We start from the raw sequence: 20,892 nt of genomic DNA, 5'->3' as shown, positions 1-20,892 counted from the left end.
AATTCATTGGCATCTCGGGTTCGGCTACCGCGACCACGGCCGCGGCTAAATTTGGTGCCGCTACACCCACGTGCACGACAACGCTATTTTGCGACCCTGCCGCCCTCACTGCTTCGCTCTCCTCCTGTCCCTCATGTCCCTCAATTTGGTCCTGGACCGACCCTGCCTCACTCTCCCCTACCGGACCCCAGCCGACTTGGTCTGCCATAGCGCGACTTTCAAAATTCGGGTTTTTATTTCCGTATAACAAAATCAAATTTCGCCGTTATAATTTCGTCGAGCGCAGTAAACGCGCTCCGGATCGATTCTACCTCCCAAAGTTTGGGCCTAACAACGCGCGGGAAACGCGCTCCGAATCGATTCTACTACAAATTTGGGCCTACTACCGCGCGGGAAACGCGCTCCGAATCGATTCTACTACAAATTTGGGCCTAATAACGCGCGGGAAACGCGCTCCGAATCGATTCTACTACAAATTTGGGCCTAATAACGCGCGGGAAACGCGCTCCGAATCGATTCTACTACAAATTTGGGCCTAATAAATTTAGTCCCGGGTTCGAATTCCACTCCTCGACACCAATTGTTACAGACGCGGTGGTGGATGTTAGTTTACCGAGCGGTTTGGTATGACCACGTCTGCACAAGTTACCCGATTATACTCGAACGTTGCCGAGTCGCGCTACGCTAGGTCAATGAAGGAAAAGGACACACGGCTGGGATTAAAAGGACACGACACCAGGGATACGGTTCTCAAGACCTCCGGAGGAGGTTATATTCGTTCGGAAGGTTAGATTACAACTACAAGAGGGACATCATAGAAAGACAGGCACTTAGACACACTTATCTTATTCCCAACAGACGACAGATAAACGGGACAAAAGGCTGACTCACACGGGGATTGATGGCAAGGAAAGGCAGGCAGTCGATGGCTCAAGGTGCACTCTTGGCTCAAGGCAGAATCGACTCGGTCCGGTCCAGAGATGCAGGGAGGTCACAGCGCTCGGAAGGCGACGTTCTTTCTCCAAGCTGGGGGCGCATCTCACGTCACGTCCGGTACGTGGCGCGTATATCCGGCGGGGAGTGACACGCCCTCGGCTCGTTAGCTCCGCCCCAGCTGGAATCGGCACGTCGCTTCTCATTGGGTGCGTGCGGGGGGGGGTTACCGGCTCCGCCCTTGACGAGGGGCTGACAAGGAGCCCCTTCGTGGTAACCCCGTCGGAGCGCATGGTGGCGGCTAACCGAGCCGGTGTGAGGACGCACACTCCCCCGCGCAGCGCCGTGCCCCTCTGTTGTTGTAGTTGTTGTTTCATGGGGAAAATGGGAGGAGGTATGGGGAGGTCCTAAACTCACTACTGGTGCCATATAATCACATTCTGGTGCAACGAAGAGTCAGAATTAATGGAAACGAGTCCTTAACTGACATAGACTAAGAATAACTAGCAAGATGTCCGAAAGTTGTCTACGTGAGATGCGGTGGACCTGGGCACGACATTTAATGGGGGAAAAAGGGGAAGGTCGGTTCTACAGAGTGTTGTTTACAGACAATGGGACTAAGGAATGGGGGATTGGGGATAGTTGGGGAGTATTGGGGAAATAGGGGAATATTTACAAGCGGATATGGAGGCCAAATTCCATATTCGCAACAATATATATATCAGTTATTATGAAATGTCATACCATCAGTGGTGAACCGCCATTAAGGTATCCAATCCTGCTATACTGTACCTTAATGGGAGCGATAAGTACCGTTTGCCACACGGCACATTATCTCTGGTATCCACTCATTATATGGAATTGCCTGGATGCAGCCAGGAGCGAACCATCCAAATATAATTTTCCATTATGACATAAGTATTCAATTGATCAAATGAGATCAAAATTATGCTCTGTCGGATGGTTCTCCTGAGAGCTTGACAGGCAGAGCGTACGTGCGTGGTGGTGACGTCATTACGTGCGCTCATTGAAAGCTGGAGAACTGAAATTATATTTATATACGTATATATATTGTTACGGAACCCAACGTCGGCCTCTTTCCCCCTTATCGAGGGGGGATTAACCCCCTCGTCTATGACTGACCGACGTGGTCCTGGGGTAATGACGTCATGCCCGGTCAGCGCTGGGTAGGGTATTAGGCCCAACCGTCCTATGACCTAAATACCAGCGCCTCCCGGTACGCAAGGAAACACCCCCGCTCACGGCCGCAGCGTAATGGATTGGTTGCGCCGAGCGAAGCGAACTGCGGCGTGAGCCGTTTATCAAAGGGGCTAAACCCGATTCATATGCATTGGCCGAATCGCGCCACGTACACTCAATTTGGAAACCTCTAAAACGACCGAATGTGAAGAAGAAGACAAGGTAGGAAGAACAGGGATTTATTACTAATTATTATTATTGTACACAATCAAAAAGAACCAAGGAGAAGGAAAGATAACGAAAGTAACTGGAAGAAGAAGAAGAGGAAGACACAGTGCAAATACTAGCTTATTCTATACAATCTTACTTAGACCCCAGGACAACATAAAAGACGGACGACAATCAGACTTACACGGGGGATGAGCCAAGAACGACTGGCAGGAGGTGGATGGCTGGACAGATGAGGTGGGATCTCAGGGCGAGAAGGATGCGGGTCCGGTTCGTGTGTGCTCGAGGTGAGCAGCCGCCGTTAGGGCTCAAAGCTGCGGTCGTTCAAGCTGCGATGGTTCAAGCTGCTGTGGTTCAAGCTGCTGTGGTTCAAGCTGCGATGGTTCAAGCTGCTGTGGTTCAAGCTGCTGTGGTTCAAGTTGCGATGGTTCAAGCTCCCGTCTCTGCCGCATCTGACGCATCCCTCTCATCTCTCGTGGGGGCGTTGCGTGACGGGTTATATAGGCCACACCCTCGAACCTTCGCGAACCTCCCCGATCGTTCTCTCTCCGCCCTCTCAAGCCAAACCCCTCGTGCTTGGTTGGTCGGCAAGGGCTCTCCTCGCTCCACCCTCTGATGGTGAGGTGGAGACACGCCTTTCTTCTCCGAGGTACAGCACGTGGCAATGGCGGCAAATGCAGAAAACCGCCCAATGCAGTTGGCAATGAAAGCTGGCAATTGAAAGGGGATCTATCTTATTTAATTGATGCAACGCAATGAATTAGTAGACCACAGAGCCTTATACTGACATTTACTAAGGACATAACTACTGAGGGAAACTTATGATTGGCTACGTGTGTGCGACGGCTTAACTAAGGATGACCTTTGACCTTTACAATTGGAGGTATTTACAAGGAATATTTACAGCACACAAAAGGGTTAATTTTACAACAAATTACACACAGGATTCTCAAATCCTCAACACTGCACCCTTCTTCCTCACGGGACGTCTCGGCCCGCAAACTTTAACTTTTTTTTTTTTTTTTTTTTTTTTTTTTTTTTGTATACAATATCGAGGCTCGTGAAAGAGCGAACATTAATCACATGAACACACAGAAAGACAAACCGACACATAAAACATAACATAGGGAGCGGTAGACAAGATGGGGAGAGAGGGGGAAGGACACAAACACAACATTTGAGAGCAGGGACCGAGAGACATGGAGACATCGAGAGATCTGAGAGAGGGCGAGGGCTTTGGGGGGGGGGGCGTGGGAAGGGGGCAGTGGGAGAGGTATAAAACATATGGACACTGCCAGGACTTCCAGGAAAGAAGTTGGAATTTCAAACAAGGTGGATCTGGGGTGAATTAGCGGGGGTAGAAAAGATCAAGGTTTTGGATGGGGGAAGATAAGAGATGGTGGTGAACAGCTGTTTTAAAGACCTGGAGGGAGGAGTGGGATTGAAGGGAGTGAGGGAGTTTGTTCCAGAGGCGGGAGAAAAGAGGAATGAAAGAGTGAAGGTGAGCGGAGAGCCGAGATTTCGGCAGTTTAACCATCAGAGGGTTGCTGGCAGATCTTGTGCGACCTGTAGGAATATTTGGGGGACAGAGCACAGAGAGAGCTGGGGGTGCAAGGCCGGAGAGGAGTCGGTAGAAGACAGAAAGACCACCTACCTGCCTGCGGTGAGTGAGTGAAAGGCCCTCAGAGATAGCTTCATCGCGGGAGATTCCAATAATTCTGAAAGCTTTGGTTTCAACAGCGTGAAGCCGAGCTAGGTGTGAGGCAGGAGCACCGGCCCATAGGGGAGAACAGTATTCCATTGAGCTGCGGATGAAAGCCTTGTATGTGGTGAGGAGCTCAGGTGTGCCGAGGAAGGACTTCGCACGACGGAGGATGCCCAGTCGGCGACTGGCTTTGGAGGCCAGCTTGGAAATGTGGTTTTCCCAAGAAAGATCATGGCAGATAGTGAGACCCAAAATCTTGAGCGACAGAACTTCTTGGAGAGGATTGTTGAGAAAGTAGATGGGAGGGTTGTCCAGTCGATCTTTTCGGAGAGACATAGTAAGAGTGTGAGATTTGTCAGGATTGAAAGACATGTTCCACTTGTTTGACCAGTCTGTGATTTTGTCCAGGTCTTCAGAGAGTGAGGAGGCAGCAGACTGCCGATCTGAGGGAAGAGGAATGGAGCGGCAGAGAGTGGAGTCATCAGCAAAGAGATAGAGAGGATTTTCGAGAGAGTCAGAGAGATCATTGATGAAGACCAGAAAAAGCACGGGGCCCAGAACACTGCCTTGGGGAACTCCAGCCTGAACAGGAAGAGGAGATGAGAGAAACCCATTCAGGGCCACACGTTGACGACGACGAGAGAGGAAGTCCGCCAGCCATGCGTGGAGATTTCCATGGATACCAAAGGAGGAGAGTTTGGTGAGCAGAGCGGGGTGCCAGACCGTGTCGAAGGCACGTGATATGTCGAGGGAGACAGCTCTAATTTCCTGTTTGGCATTGAGGACCTCCATCCATTGTTGAGACAGCAGAAGCAGCATGTCCAGAGTAGAGTGACCTGGTCTGAAACCAAATTGATGATCAGAGATCAAGCCATTGGAGAAGAGGAAAGATTTCATATCAGAAGCAATGATGGATTCCATGACTTTGCTGATAATTGGGAGAAGGCTGATTGGTCTGTAGTTGCTAGGATCTGTTTTTGCACCTTTTTTGTGCAAAGCGGTGATGTTGGCTGATTTCCAAGCAGATGGCAGTTGACCTTGAGCAAAAGAGAGGGTGAAGAGAACAGAGAGAGGGTGAGATAGAGCAGCAGAGCAGGATTTTAGGACCCGTGGGCTGATGCCGTCGGGTCCAGTTGCAGAATCAGAGTCGAGGGTTGACAGAAACTTTTCCACCTTGTCAGGAGGAAAGGACACGGAGTCCAGGAGCAGCAGGGTACGACTGGGTATGGTGGGTACAGAGAGGGATGGGTTTGGGACACAAGATTTAGAGGCAAACACAGAGTTGAGGCATTCAGCTTTTTCACGAGTCGGTTTGCCACCACTTGTCGCGTGACTACCCTTGGTGAACACCGTAGGGTAACACGGATGACCGATTGCGAGACTTTACACTCCCGAGGCGAAAACTCAATGGCGGATTCAAGCTCAACACAAAGTTAAACGCGCGGGAGGCCAGACGCAACGAGCTCCACAGCCTTATCTATTAAAATGAAACACCCAGGAAACTGCGTTCAAATATGTACAGAAAATAATATAAGGATTTATTATTGAAAAGTAATAACAGTGAAAAAAACACGCGCCGGTAATACTAATAACTAAATCGGGACGTCCCCACACGACTGATATCAAACACAAAACGAGGGAGATTAATTACGAAAAGAACACGTCACGTCGTTCAAAATGTACGTCACAACTTTAGTGTGACACGCAGGTGTAGTAACCCTCTACAATTAACCTGACCCTGAGTGCGACAATTTTAAAACACAAATAAATATGTCCCGCTAATTGCGTTGCACCCTGCCTAACAGTTTCACACCCACAGCTAACCGAATTGCGGAATTATTTTCAAACTAAACATGAACGGTGGGGAGCAATATTTACAGTGACATTATTTTGACTATTTACAAAAGGCAACCCAGGACCTGTGATTTTTCTTTCAGGGAAACAAAAAGAAATTCCTGTTGGGAGGGGAGGAGACAGCATGCATTGCATCGACGCACCAGCACCAATAAATACCAAAGCACCAATCACCAAAACCGCACCATTCGGTGCAACAGTCACCAGTTCATCATAATAACACACAAAAAAAACAACTGGTGGTGGACTTCCTCTTCTCTGCTGGGCCGATGTTCTTCCTGACGTTTTCTCTACTTGCGGCCTATTTGGAAATAAAAGGGCACCAACGCGTCCACTTCTTATTTAGGGCCACAGGGGCCAACTAAGGGTGGTCCACCTGTTTGGCATAGGTGCCACCTTTACCCTGGGCCGCAAGTGAGATTACCTGGCCACCATGGCCAGTCCCCAGCAGAGGTGCCAGGCCCCAAAACGTGGGGTCCATAAAGTGGTGCTTGGCCGAAGAACGGTGGTCCATAAGTGGTGCATCAATGCAAGCAGGCTGGTTGCGGGGGTTCGGGCTCACGGACGCGACCTCCCCGCATGCTCCTCTCAGCGCCCAGAGAGCACAGTCCTCGGGTGGGAGACAGGGGAACAGAAGACAGGTGAGTAAGGGGTAAGGTCACAAGGGTACACATCAAAACAGGTAATGCAGAACGAGGTGCGTACGGAGAGCGAAGTGAGAAAGCTCGTCCCTACCGTACGCCCCCTACATGTGACCTACACTACCCCCCCTTGCCCCTCCCCGTATTTACAAAAACCTACACATTTACAAATTCGTCACTACGTCTCGTCCTCCCCATATTTCCCCTGTACCAAATTCGTCACAATCCCACTAATCCAAAATTTGCCATCACCAATTCATCATCAATCCCTCTTAAGGAGGAAGAGATGGAACATCAGCACAATGTCACACCCACGTCATGATGCGTCCCACAATCCAAACATTTGCACAAAAATAATAAAAACCAACAAACCATGGCATGGTGTGGAGCTTTGTCACCTCAGGTGAGTGGATGCAGATGGTGCAAGGAGATTTAAATCCTAACTATCCTCTTACATGACTTTAACACACTTTACACTACCCGGGGTCTTTCCCTGCCAATCCATTGGCCATTTTACTCTATGTGGTTTTAAGAACCAAATTCCCATTGACCAAACTGTGGTGCTTCATCAATTTGGGGTCTCACTCCCCCGATTCAACTCCCTGTGCCCTTGCACAATTTCAGGACTGGGTCGTGTGGCTCTCCCAGCAGGTCTACCCACCTGCACACCTCCACCACTGCAGTTGCCTCCGAGCTTACCTGCTCCTTAACCTAACCTATCTACCTGGGGAAGGCCCTCTGGTGCTCTCACCACTCGGTGCCCTCTGGCACCGGGCTACCCGGGTCCGTCCTCCGGATCCTCGGGCCCCATCCACAACTCTAACGGCTCCCAGAGCCCACCTGCGGCCTCACCTGGCCGACATCCTCACAGTGGTGGAGTGCCCATTTAACTACACACACTAACAGGCCACACGCCCAGCCATTTCCATGACACTAATGCACCCATCCAAACACCATTCTTCCACCACGCACCACAGATGCCAATATCCAACCACAATTTACCTACTCCCTCTACCTAACTCTTAAACTACCCTCCCCGGGTATTCGTGATGGGGTCCATCCTCCCCATACACACCTTCGCACCATCCACTCCACTCCACAGTTTCCACTATACTCCCTCCACACCATCCATTCCATACTCCAGGTATTCCAGACCATTTATTCCATACAACCATTCTCCATACACCTGTTCACTTGCACACCTGTGCCATCACACTTGGTGCTTCCTGCACCCTCCTTCCTCCAGGACCATTTGCTTAACACAACACTCAATCACCAATTACTCACTCATGCACTGCTCCATACACCTGTTCACTTGCACACCTGTGCAATCTCACCTGGTGCCACCTGCACCCTCCTTCCTCCCAGGCTCCTTCAATCATTCCATACAATGCACAATCACAATTGTTCCTCATATGCTGTCCATACACTTCCATGCTCAATACAACTCACAATCACCTCCCGAGCATTGCCCCGCAATTCCTCATTTGCTCGATATCAATACTCTCACTCACACGGCATCATCTAATCTACCTGGTGCCCTGCTAAAACTCGCGCTTCCCCGTAGCCCCTTACATTATTGCGCTCCCTCGTCATTATCATCCATTCTAACCTCTCTATGTCCCCGACTACCTGTCCAAAGTCGCTACTTAACCTTACCGTTACCTATGGTCATTTCTAAGTCCCTATACATTATCCAAACCCTCCCTCGGCGAGCTTACACTGCCATAAACCCCATAAAACTATAGCTCCTTTGCCCCGCATGTGAGGGATGGCAGAGTTGCCATCCCACCACATCGGGCATGTCCCACTACCAATTTTGCTCATCAAATTCCAGCCAATCCTATTCACTATTCTAAATTTCGGATCAAAACACTATCATCATCACAGTCCGCTATATCTGAGCCTCGGTGCGTCGTTATATTTTCAAAGCTCGGCTTCGCAAAGCCGAGCAATGAACGCGGGTGGTTTGTTGCCTGCAGTTGGATCCGTCCGGCATTCACAATTCTGAGGAGAAGGCATGCTCGGGCCGAGATTCCACGCATCATCGTGGTGCGGAACCTTGCGGTCTCCGGCCCGACGACCGAGGCTCGCCCGGTCGGAACCCCGTCCCCGCCAGGGGGCAAAGGTCCGACCCAGCTCCCCTCCCCCGGAATCGCGCCGATCGCCGCTCTGACGCGGCTCCGACCATTCAGTGCGGGACCTGGCCCGAATCGTGCACGACGCTCCGAAGCGGGGCAACGCAGCATCGATCCGTGCAAAGCTTCGCATCCAACAAAGCGCGATCCGCGCAAAGCTTCGCATCCAACAAAGCGCACCGAGCGCCCGCGTCGGCTATCCGTCACCCTAAACGCTACCCCGTTCAACGTCGATGCCTTACTCGCATGCTCACACGCATACGCGACCCTTTCCACACTCACCAAGCCCGGCGTTCCAACGCCGCCCGTACATTCCACACACTCCGTCCATTCCACCAACGCACACCCTGTTACACACCACACCTCCCGCGCACCTTCTTGCGCACACTCGTCGTTCGCACACTTCGTTCCACACCTCTCCGCCGTTACGTCCTCCGTAACACTCACCATGGGCGTGCACTCTTGCATCCACCCACTAACGCGCTCCGATGTACCCTCCCGCACACGCGGCACCACTAACTCAGGTGTACACTCTCGCACACGTTCGACCATTCCAGGTGTACATTCTCGCACCCGCTCCACCACCAACTCACTCTCCGTGTCACACTCCGTACACTTACGCTCCGACGTGCCTTCTCTCTCGCACTCGGTATCACTCCCACACTTTATAACATGCTCACTCTCCGACGCACACTCTTTCCTCACAAGCGCGCCATTTCTACTCACACCACTCACAGGGGACCCTTCACCAATGCCCGGATGCTTTCTCGATCCCAAGCGCACGAAAATTCTTTTCGTGCCAAACATCCGTCTACAAAATCTCCCCGCACAATATACAGGCCGACTCACCTGGCGGATTCTTCTTCCTCCTCACTCGGACACCTGCAAATCTTTATAAGGATTAAGCACAGCATCACGATGCGAATTCAGACTTTGTACAATATCCATTCCCTCCTCCAACTGTTGCTCTTCCAAGTCTGTCGTCTCTACAAGTTCAATTTCAACTTTTGCTTTTTCTTTATTCACCACGACGACCGCTGGTTTTAATAAAATTCCCTCTACTTCAGCGGCCGCCAGCTGCCCCATACCCCGGGTCGCGATTTCTACCCCCGTCATTTTAATCGCGCTTTTCTCCGCTTCGCTCAACCAGCGCTTCTCGATCCGCGTTACCTCGTCGTGCACCCTCGGGACCCTCTCGCTCGCCATGCGATCCATGGTCTCCCCACATTTCTGTGCGCTCTCCCCACATTTCCGTATGCTCTCCCCACATTTTTGTATCTGGTTTCCCAATTTTATATTCCCCATTTGGATGATTGCCTGTAGCTGCGCCATGAGGCCCTGCATGTCAAAGCCCGCTGGTAGAGCGGGCTCGGCTACCGCACCCACGTGCGAGGCGCCATTTTGCGCGCCTGAAACCTCGTGCGTGCCGACATTTTGCGTCTCTACAACCACGTGCGTGAGGGCGCCATCTTGTGCACCTGATACCCCCGCAACCACATCTTCATTGCTCTCCTCCTCCCTCTCCTCCATATACATTTCCCTGGGGTCCTGGGTCGCTTCTAACCCCTCTTCTAATTCCCCCACCGGCATCCAGCTGCCTTGATCATCCATGGCGCGATTTCAAATTTGGATATAAACAAAAATTTTGGCCACTCGTAATTTGAGTGCGTTAAACGCACTTCGGGTTCGAATCCCACACTCCTGGCACCAATTGTTATGGAACCCAACGTCGGCCTCTTTCCCCCTTATCGAGGGGGGATTAATCCCCTCGTCTATGACTGACCGACGTGGTCCTGGGGTATGACGTCTCGCCTGGTCAGCGCTGGGTAGGGTATTAGGCCCAACCGTCCTATGACCTAAATACCAGCGCCTCCCGGTACGCAAGGAAACACCCCCGCTCACGGCCGCAGCGTAATGGATTGGTTGCGCCGAGCAAAGCGAACTGTGGCGTGAGCCGTTTATCAAAGGGGCTAAACCCGATTCATATGCATTGGCCGAATCGCGCCACGTACACTCAATTTGGAAACCTCTAAAGCGACCGAATGTGAAGAAGAAGACAAGGTAGGAAGAACAGGGATTTATTACTAATTATTATTATTGTACACAATAAAAAAAAACCAAGGAGAAGGAAAGATAACGAAAGTAACTGGAAGAAGAAGAAGAGGAAGACACAGTGCAAATACTAGCTTATTCTATACAATCTTACTTAGACCCCAGGACAACATAAAAGACGGACGACAATCAGACTTACACGGGGGATGAAGGCAAGAACGACTGGCAGGAGGTGGATGGCTGGACGGATGAGGTGGGATCTCAGGGCGGGAAGGATGCGGGTCCGGTTCGTGTGTGCTCGAGGTGAGCAGCCGCCGTTAGGGCTCAAAGCTGCGATCGTTCAAGCTGCGATGGTTCAAGCTCCGGTGGTTCAAGCTGCTGTGGTTCAAGCTGCGATGGTTCAAGCTGCTGTGGTTCAAGCTGCGATAGTTCAAGCTCCCGTCTCTGCCGCATCTGACGCATCCCTCTCATCTCTCGTGGGGGCGTTGCGTGACGGGTTATATAGGCCACACCCTCGAACCTTCGCGAACCTCCCCGATCGTTCTCTCTCCACCCTCTCAAGCCAAACCCCTCGTGCTTGTTTGGTTGGCAAGGGCTCTCCTGGCTCCACCCTCTGTTGACGAGGTGGAGACACGCCTTTCTTCTCCGAGGTACAGCACGTGGCAATGGCGGCAAATGCAGAAAACCGCCCAATGCAGTTGGCAATGAAGGCTGGCAATTGAAAGGGGATCTATCTTATTTAATTGATGCAACACAATGAATTAGTGGACCACAGAGCCTTATACTGACATTTACTAAGGACATAACTACTAAGGGAAACTTATGATTGGCTACGTGTGTGCGATGGCTTAACTAAGGACGACCTTTGACCTTTACAATTGGAGGTATTTACAAGGAATATTTACAGCACACAAAAGGGTTAATTTTACAACAAATTACACACAGGATTCTCAAATCCTCAACTATATATATATATATATATATATATATATATATATATATATATATATATATATATATATATATATACATATATATACACACACACACACACACACTATATACTCCTCAATATATATATGTACTCCTCAAACTGCTCTAACTCTAGTCTGTGCCCTTGTCCTCTCAAGGCTAGACTATTGTTATTCTTTGTATGTTGGCTGCCCTCAGTTTCTCTTGGATAAGTTACAAAAGGTTCAAAACTCTGCCGCTCGTCTTGTCTGTAAGGCGAAGAAGTCTGACCATGTTACTCCGCTTCTTGAATCTTTACACTGGCTGCCTGTCTCTGCTTTGTTTTTGTTTTTTTGTATACTGAATCGAGGCTCGTGAAAGAGCTGACATTTACTTCACAAACAAATCAACCAGACAAACAAAATATATAAAATGAGGGAGCGGAAGACAAGATGGGGAGAGAAGGGGAAGCACACAAACACAACATTTGAGAGCAGGGAGATGATGTGCAAAGCTGGCACAGACATGCCCAAGAAGATTAGAAGTTGTAATCACTGCCAAAGGCGCTTGTACTACATATTGACTCAGGGGGTTCAATACTTATGTAAATTTGATATTTCAGTATTTCATTTTTAATTATTTTGTCAGGATTTCTAAAAAAAACAACTCCACTTTGACATTATGGTGTATTACGTGTGGATCAGTGACAAAAAAATCTCAATTTAATTCATTTTAAATTCAGGTTGTAGCACTGTAGCACAACAAAATGTGAAAAAGTCAAGTGGTGTGAATACTTTCTGAAGGCACTGTATAAGGCAAGAGTACAGATACAACAACAACAACATGCATTTTAAAGGCCATTTTTCCTACGATAGCGGGGGTTAGCCTTGCGGGCCCCATGACAATCTTCTCCATTTTGCCCTATTTTCTGCATCTCTCCTTGTTAACCCCCTTGCCTGCATTTCTTCTTCCACCATCTTTAGCCAAGTCTTTCTCGGTCTTCCCCATCCTCTACTTCCTTCTACATTCATTTCCATCACTCTTCTCAACCAGTCACTTTCATCCTTCCTCAACACATGACCAAACCATCTCAACCTGTTCCTCTTCACAGCATCAATCACAGGCTCTATTCCCATCATCTTTTGCAATTCATCATTTGTCTTCCTCTCTCTCAACGATACTCCGCACATCCGTCGAACCATTCGCATTTCCACCCTTTCCAACCTTCGTTGCTGCTCTACGTTCATTACCCATGTCTTGCTCCCATAAATCATAACACTTCTCACACATGCAGCATACACCTTTCCCTTCAGCTTCAACGACACTCCCCTCATCATCAGCACGCCACTCAGTTCCCGAAACTTCTTCCATGCACATCTCACTCCAGCAACCGTTGCCGAGTCTGATCCACCTTCTCCATTCAGCATGTCTCCGAGGTAGCAAAATGTTTTCACACCTTCCAGCTTCACGCCGTCTCCAAGATCCAACTCAACATTTCCTCCATCTGCAGCTCCCTCTGTGCACACCTTACATTTGAATGTAGCTGCCACACTGGTTAATGACCCTCTCAGACCACTACATTTTTGATGAACCCACTCAGCGCACATTGTACATTGAAGGGAGTTCACTCTGACACCCTTCCTACACACAGCACAGGGCCACTTCCCAGTTCTTTCCACCTCACCGCATGCTTTACCACTTGCCATCACCTTCGTCTTTCCGATATTCACCTTCAGACCTTTTGTCTCCATACATTCCTTCCACTTGTTCATCTTTTCCTTCAGTCCATCCATACTTTCCGCAATCAACACCAGATCATCTGCATACAACAACTCCCACGGTAAACCCTCCTTTACGTTCTGAGCAAGCACCTCCATCACAGCTACAAATAGTAGTTGACTTAGTACTGACCCCTGATGCACTCCCACCTTCACCTCAAACTCACCACTGTTCCCATCCTTCGTCCTTACAGCTGTGCGCGCTCTTTTGTACATTGCCATCACTACTCTGATCAACCATTCCTCCATTCATAACTTCCTCAATGCCCATGTCAATACTTTGCGTGGAACCCTATCGAATGCTTTCTCCAGATCAACAAACCCAAGAAACAACTTCTTCCTCTTCTCCATGTACTTCTCCTGCAACTGCCTCACAATGAAAAGCGCGTCTGTCGTTCCTCTTCCTGGCATAAATCCAAACTGCATTTCGTCGATCTTCACTTTCTTCCTTATCCTCCTCTCCAACACCCTTTCCAATACCTTCATTCCATGCTCCAATAACTTTATCGCTCAGTACGAGCCACACTCCAGAGGGTCACCTTTCCCCGTGTATAGAGGGACGAGGGTACTCAGTTCCCAAGCCACTGGAATGCAGCCCTCTTTCACCACAAGATTACAGATCTCTGTCATTCTCTTCACACCCCAACTCTCTGCTGCCTTCAACATATCTCCCACAACTCCCGTCGGCCCTCCCGCTTTTCTACCCTTCATTGCTTTTCTCGCTTCCTCAACTTCCTTGTCAGTTATCTTCTCTGCCGGTCCTAAAACTGGGTTACTCTCTATGTTGCCATCCCATTCATTCTCTGTATTCAACAGGATTTCCATATATCTTTTCCATCTTCCTTTAATTCCATCTGGGTCGACAACGATTTGTCCCACTTCATCCTTCAAGCAACTCACCCCCATCACATCACACCTCTCTTTCGCTATCTGCTTTGCAATCCTGAATACTGCTTTCTGACCCTCCTCCGACCCCAAGCGTTCTCCGAGCATTTTCCTACATGCCTCCTGCGCCTTTGCTACCTCTTTCTTTGCAGCCTTCCTGGCTGCCTTATAACTTTCATGCTCTGCTGTTTCTGCTCCCGTACCCTTCACCTTCTGCCACTCCTTGAACTTCTTCCTCTTCTCGTCAATCCTCTTTCCAACTTCATCATCCCACCACCATGTTTCCGAGTGCCTCGGTGGTCCTTTTGTCCATCCACATACCTCACCAACGGCTCCCAACAGACTAGCTTTCATTGACATCCAACCACTTTCAAGCTCAACCACATCATCCTCGACCCTACTCAGCCTCTCTTTTAATGCCTCCCTTACTGTCACCTCTTTCAACCTCCACACCTTCATTCTCGGTTGGTACTTCACACGCCGAGCTCTCCTTGCACTTTTCACCCTTATGTCGCAGACAACCAAGTGGTGCTGTGAAACAGCCTCCTCCCCCGGGATCACCTTTGTGTCCCGGAGGTGCCCCCTATCTCGCCTACGCACCATCAGGTAGTCAACAGTTGTCGTCGACCCACCTGACGTGTATGTAACAAGCTTATTATCCTCTTTCTGGAACTGAGTATTACAAATCAACAAATCAGCTCCATCAGCAAACTCCAAAATCCTTTCACCTTCTCCATTTCTCACACCATATCTGTAACCCCCATGAACTCCGTCAAAACCATCCATACTCCTTCCCACATGTCCATTTAGGTCTCCTCCTACCACAACAACTTCCTCATCTTTCACGTTTTCCATCAGCTTCTCTATCGCACACCAGAACTTGTCCTTCTCTTCATCGCTTCGACCAATCTGCGGAGCATATCCCGAGATGACGTTCACCAAGAGCTTTCCAATCATCATTTTCACCATCATCAACCTATCACTCACTCTAGTCACACTCACCACACTGTCTACAAACTCCTCAGAAAACAGGACACCAACACCATTCACGCCCTCCAGGCACCCTTGCCACATAAACTTGTATTTCTGTCCCTGCCTACCCTTCACCATTCTCACACCACTTCCCTTCCATCTCGTCTCTTGCACACAACATATGTCCACTCTTCTTCTGACCAATACTTCCACCACTTCTCCTGATCTCCCTGTCATTGTCCCTACATTCCATGTCCCAAACCTCAGAAACCGATCTCCACTTCGGGCTGTACCCTGCCCATATGTAGTTGTAATTGTCATGGTTCTCTTTTTGAGGCAATGTTTTTTATGGCCGGATGCCCTTCCTGACGCCAACCCTCTTAGTCGTCTCTTACGACATGCAGGGATACCGTGTACCTATTCTAATCCATGGTACACACTGGGATGTGTGCAGATGGTCAGCTTTTATTTATATGCATGTATGTTTTACCATTGTAGAGCAATAGCACTTTTCATGTTCATTCCCCTCATTTAAGGTACCCAATCCTGATGGGGAAGAGGTCTAAACAAAATCGAAAATCCAAAATATTTTACAGAAATGCTATATTGGGCGAGTGTAACAAAAAAGTATGACTAGATCAATATGAGAATATTGTTATGAATATTGGGGTCGTGACATATGTATATAGAGTTAGGTAGATCTGCATAGGTAGGTGCTCTGGTTGTCGTGATAGGGAACCCCACTTGTAATAAGTCTGTTTCGGCGGTTTGTTCGGATTACGGTAAGTGTTTATTCGTCCCCGTCACAAGGGGGCGGGGCTTGTTAACTAGATTAGGGCATAAGGGTAAAATTCCCTTGTACGTCGTTCCCTCTGTGATCATCCCTGTGTCCTGTATGGCAACGCACATAGACACGAGCTAGGAATCCATTCCCATTAGCACACACACTAATTAATTCCCCCTTAATAATAAAACTCACCGGAAGCCAGTTCGGGGCACTGCCGATTGAACTGCAGCCAGCTACATCACAAACTTGCATGTCGACACTCATCGGTCAGGCAGGCCGAGAGCCACACCCAGAGGGGCAGCGATTGGACAAGACACCACCAATAGGGAGACAAGGAGGGACAAGAAGCTTCCCTCAGATTGGAGGACGCGAGGGGCGAGCAAGAAGCGATGCAAGGATTGGCAGAGAGACAGAGCTGACGTCAGACGATGAGCAACAAAACGACTCGTGAGCCGGCATTTTTGTTCTTCTCGTTTTTGGATCCCTTCATGCCCGGAACTCCCCCCTCTGCTGCCTCGTGATTCCTCTCCCTCGATCTCTTGCTCATTTCGCCACCTTTGCTCTCTGACCTTGGACCCTTGCTTGTTGGGCGAAGACAGACGGTGGAGAGACGTAGGAGCGCTGACGATCTTCCTTCCCTGCGTTCACGCACGGGACCTCGTGAGTGATCGCGCGGGGATGTGAGGCCTGCCGCAACAGTGTACTCTGGCCTAGCAGCGCGCGAGCAAGGGCGCGTCGAGGCCTGCTTCGCGCCAATGACTAGGCAGTTCCCGCCAACACCAGAGCCGCGTCCGGACTGCGTGATCGAGTTTGGCGACGTTGACAAAGACACACTGCAGACAGAGATAAGCCCAGCACAAACACAAACACAATGGTTCCTTTCATTTAGATCCTCCCTTGTCTGTTGTTAAACGTCTGGTGTAGGAGCGCTCATTAGGGGATTTTAGTTACCGGCACGTTCATTGTTCTCGGGGTCCAGCAATAAAGCCGTGTTTATTTTTACACAAAAAGACGTTTGCGTGTGAATTAATTTGCAGGAGTGAAGACTGCTCAGGGACCGACAGGTAAGAGCTCCTGCTTCTTCTTCCTCTCCCTCCTCCCGCGCATATATCGTGAGTCCTTGTTTGATCAACACCTTCATTAAAGCTCAATTGGTGGTCCGTTTTAATAGAGCCATCCACAGGACAATATGTTTCATAAATGGGGCGTTTGATGCACCCGAGCCATCGATTGTTCTGCGTTCGACGGATGTGAAACGATGATCTTTTGGACCTCATACCACTAGCTCTTCCAAACTGTCTGAGTCAATATTTGATGGTTGATTGCGCTTCACAGGTTGGTCTGGCGAGTCCTCCCTCTTGAACCATCTTTGATGGTATGAACCAACTAATATGGTGTTAAATTATGCCTCGTCATCCTGTATTTGAATTGGACCACACGGCTGACCAATTTGTAAAGGGTATTAACCTGCGTCGTCGCAGTGTCCATAGGAGACTCAATTTGCACTTCTAAGATCGCTTAATTTAGGTTCAGATTCAAGTGAGGATAATTGTAACATTACGTCGTGTTCCACTTTCCTCATTTGTGTTTGATTACTTTTGATACTCGGTTTGCGAGTTTTTGTTCGAAACTTTAAAAATTGTTAATTTTTTTGTGAGGATTACAAATGTGTTTATCATTTAAGTGACCAAAGATGTACTCTATTTATTTAATGGAAAATATTTCCTTGTCCATATATTTTCATATTATTCAAGTCTTCCTTAAATACTATTTAAAAATTTTTTGCAAACTATTTATTTTTTGCAAAAGCAAACTAAACTATATATTTTTGAATTTTCTCAGATAATGAATTTTAGTAAACGAACTTTAGATAATAAATAACTTCATGAGATAATTAATTGTAGATAATGAACGTTAGTATTGTATTGTATTGTATTGAATTTATTGGATCTACAACCCTAAAGACCTACATGTTCAACACTGCATTCAACATTTAACCCACAGCATTTAACCCCTGACTATCTCTTCTCCTTCTCCTTCCTTTTGCTTTGATTTATTTACCTGTTGATTTTTGTCTTTTTGCACTTGTTTTTTTGTACTCTGTCAAAGCGTCTTTGGGCTTCTTGAAAAGCGCTATATAAAATAAATGTATTATTATTATTATTATTAAAGATTGTGGCATCGCTTCTTGCAAAAAATGTGGTTCAAGAACACTGTGGTACTTACTGTACATTGATGTATACTCTTTCATGTGACGCATTGCAGCTTTCAGTTCCACAATTCAGCCTTCCTCTGTTGGACTACTTGAATACAACAAACAGAAGTACCAAGGTAAAAGTTCAATTCGTTTTGCTGATGTAATTTCCTGTTTTTATGCCCCCGCCGACGAAGTCGCCAGATGCATTATGTTTTCAGGTTGTCCGTCTGGCTATCTGTCAGTCCGTCTGTCTGTCCTTCCGTGATAGGTTTTTGTTACCCCGATAACTTGAGAACGGCTGAACGGATCTTAGTCAAACTTGGTTCAGGTATGTATAATGAAGTAGAAATTCACTGATTAGATTTTGGGGTCAAGAGGTCAGAGGTCAAATGTCAGACGTCCAGGCAGGTAAACATTCTGTTACCGAGCTAACTTGTGAACCAGTCATGGGATTTTCACCAAGCTTGTTATAATTATATATTATGATGCAAAGATAAACTGGTTCAATTTTGGGGTCAAGAGGTCAAAAATCAGAGGTCATGTCAAGTTGCAATTATTCCATTACCGCGATAGCTTAAGAACGACTTAAGGGATCTTAGTCAAAGTTGCTGCAAGTAGGTATAATGAGGGAAAGATGAACTCATTAGATTTTGGGGTCATGAGGTCAAAAGCCAACGGTCTGAGGTCATGTTAAGTAAAAATGATGTTGCTGCACCAATTCGTGAACCAGTGATGTGATTTTGAACAAACTTGGTAAAGTGTATATGATGCAAAGATGAACTGATTCGATTTTGGAGTCAAGAGGTGAAAGGTCAGAGGTCATGTCAGGCAAAAATGTGATACTTGAGAACAGCTGAAGGGATTTCAATCAAACTTGGTACAAGTATGTATAATGATTTAAAAATGTAGGCGCAGGCATATCGGTCGACGTTGTGTTGTCGAAGAGTGTCGTTGTAGTTAGAGTTCAATTTGGATTTGAAAAAAGTTTGTGCATTTCCAGTTGAATACAAATAATGTCCAATGTTTTTGTGGAAATAAACAAACACAGTATAATCTAGTTCAACTTTGCTCTTCTTCACCAGAAAGAATACAACAGGAAAACGTTCATCATTTTTACAATGGCAATGTGAATGGCACTGCCTCTTTATTACTCAAAACAAACAGAACTAGATTCTCATTTGGTTCAAGAGTATCCAGAGCTATAAATAAAGAAATAAATCTCAAATAACTTGATGTATTGTCTAAAAACTTGTCAATTCCACAATCGCTTGATTTTCAAGACAATGCAGTGCAGGGAACGCAAAGGCACAATCAACTCAATTTTTGTCAAAACGACAAAGGCTTTTTATTTTTCAGGATCTAAGGCTCGTAGTAGATCTGCTCTACCTCCACCAACCCGAGCTCTGTCTCCACCAACCCGAGCTCTGTCTCCACCAACCCGAACTCTGTCTCCACCAACCCGAGCTCTGTCTCCACCAACCCGAGCTCTGGGTCGCACTTCCTGGGGCATTCTGGATACCAGTGTCACCACATCAATGGCTCTGTCTTTCTCACAGCACTCAGCAGGGCACTTCCCAAGGAGGACATTACTCCTCCCCATGGATGCCAATCTATGGGGATTGTCCGTGCCCTTATCCTTTTAAAATGCTGAACATCAGGCAAGGAAGTGGCATGTACTTTGGTATGACTTGACCAGGGTTCAAACTTCCAACCTGTCAGACTTTAAATGGATGCTCCAACCATTACACAGCCGAGTCTGGTATTTCTGGTTTGTGTTCAAAGCCAAAGGTTTTTCTAAAAATAAAACGACGTTGGTTGTACTTTTGCATACTCCACTTGATGGTTCTCACCAGTTTGTTGGTTATGGATTCAAACATAAATTGTCCTTTGAGTGTCAACCATGTTTTAAGGGAAAGACCAAAATGTGTAAAACAGAGAGAACTAGAACGGCACTCGGTATAGCTCAAACCTCCACCAGGCTAAACAGTTTACGTTTTGTATCCTACTGATAGGCCAGATCTGTTGACCTGAACCAAAATCGAATTGGCTTGTTCTTGTCATCTAAGCAACTCGTCCACCAAGTTTTGTCACAATCCATCCACAACGTTTTGAAATATCATGCCACATGTTATGTTTTGGCCCCATTTCTCAATTGTGAAGAATCACTTAGAACAACTAAAAATTTCTCATATCGGATCCAGATTTTCACCAATATTGAAACAATTTGTTCGGGTCCTGCATCCAAACTGTCCACCAAGTTTCGTCCGAATCCGTCCATAACTTTTTGAGATATCTGTTCACAGACAGGTAGACAGGGGTGAAAACATAACCTCATCCACCTTTCTTGGTGGAGGTAGTGATCTTTTAGTTCTCTTTAATAGCACTTTTTATCAATACTACATGCAACCCATGAAATGTATACCTTGGGAACTATGCCCATGTCACTCCCCTATCCAAAACCATTCCAATGACATAGTCATGTGAAAAAGTAAGTACACCCCATGTAAAGTTTTGACTTTTTCAACATATTTCAACATACAGCTATTTGATCTTCATTTCAACAATATTGAC

General features: G+C 47.6%; 1 protein-coding gene across 1 annotated transcript in view; it reads left to right on the top strand.

The window, feature by feature from the left end:
- LOC137424714 (endothelin-converting enzyme 1) overlaps nt 1-20,892 on the top strand; it is a 146,629-nt gene that overhangs the window by 58,218 nt on the left and 67,519 nt on the right. Inside the window, exon 6 of the mRNA XM_078775811.1 lies at nt 18,390-18,455. Within this exon, the coding sequence (XP_078631937.1) occupies nt 18,390-18,455 (66 nt within the window). The remainder of the gene's footprint in view (nt 1-18,389; nt 18,456-20,892) is intronic.

Source organism: Myxine glutinosa, chromosome 4 (genome assembly GCF_964187855.1).
Source record: "Myxine glutinosa chromosome 4, kmMyxGlut1.1, whole genome shotgun sequence".
In the NCBI taxonomy this organism is placed as follows: Eukaryota; Metazoa; Chordata; class Myxini; order Myxiniformes; family Myxinidae; genus Myxine; species Myxine glutinosa.
This window is presented reverse-complemented; position numbering and strand designations above follow the sequence as displayed.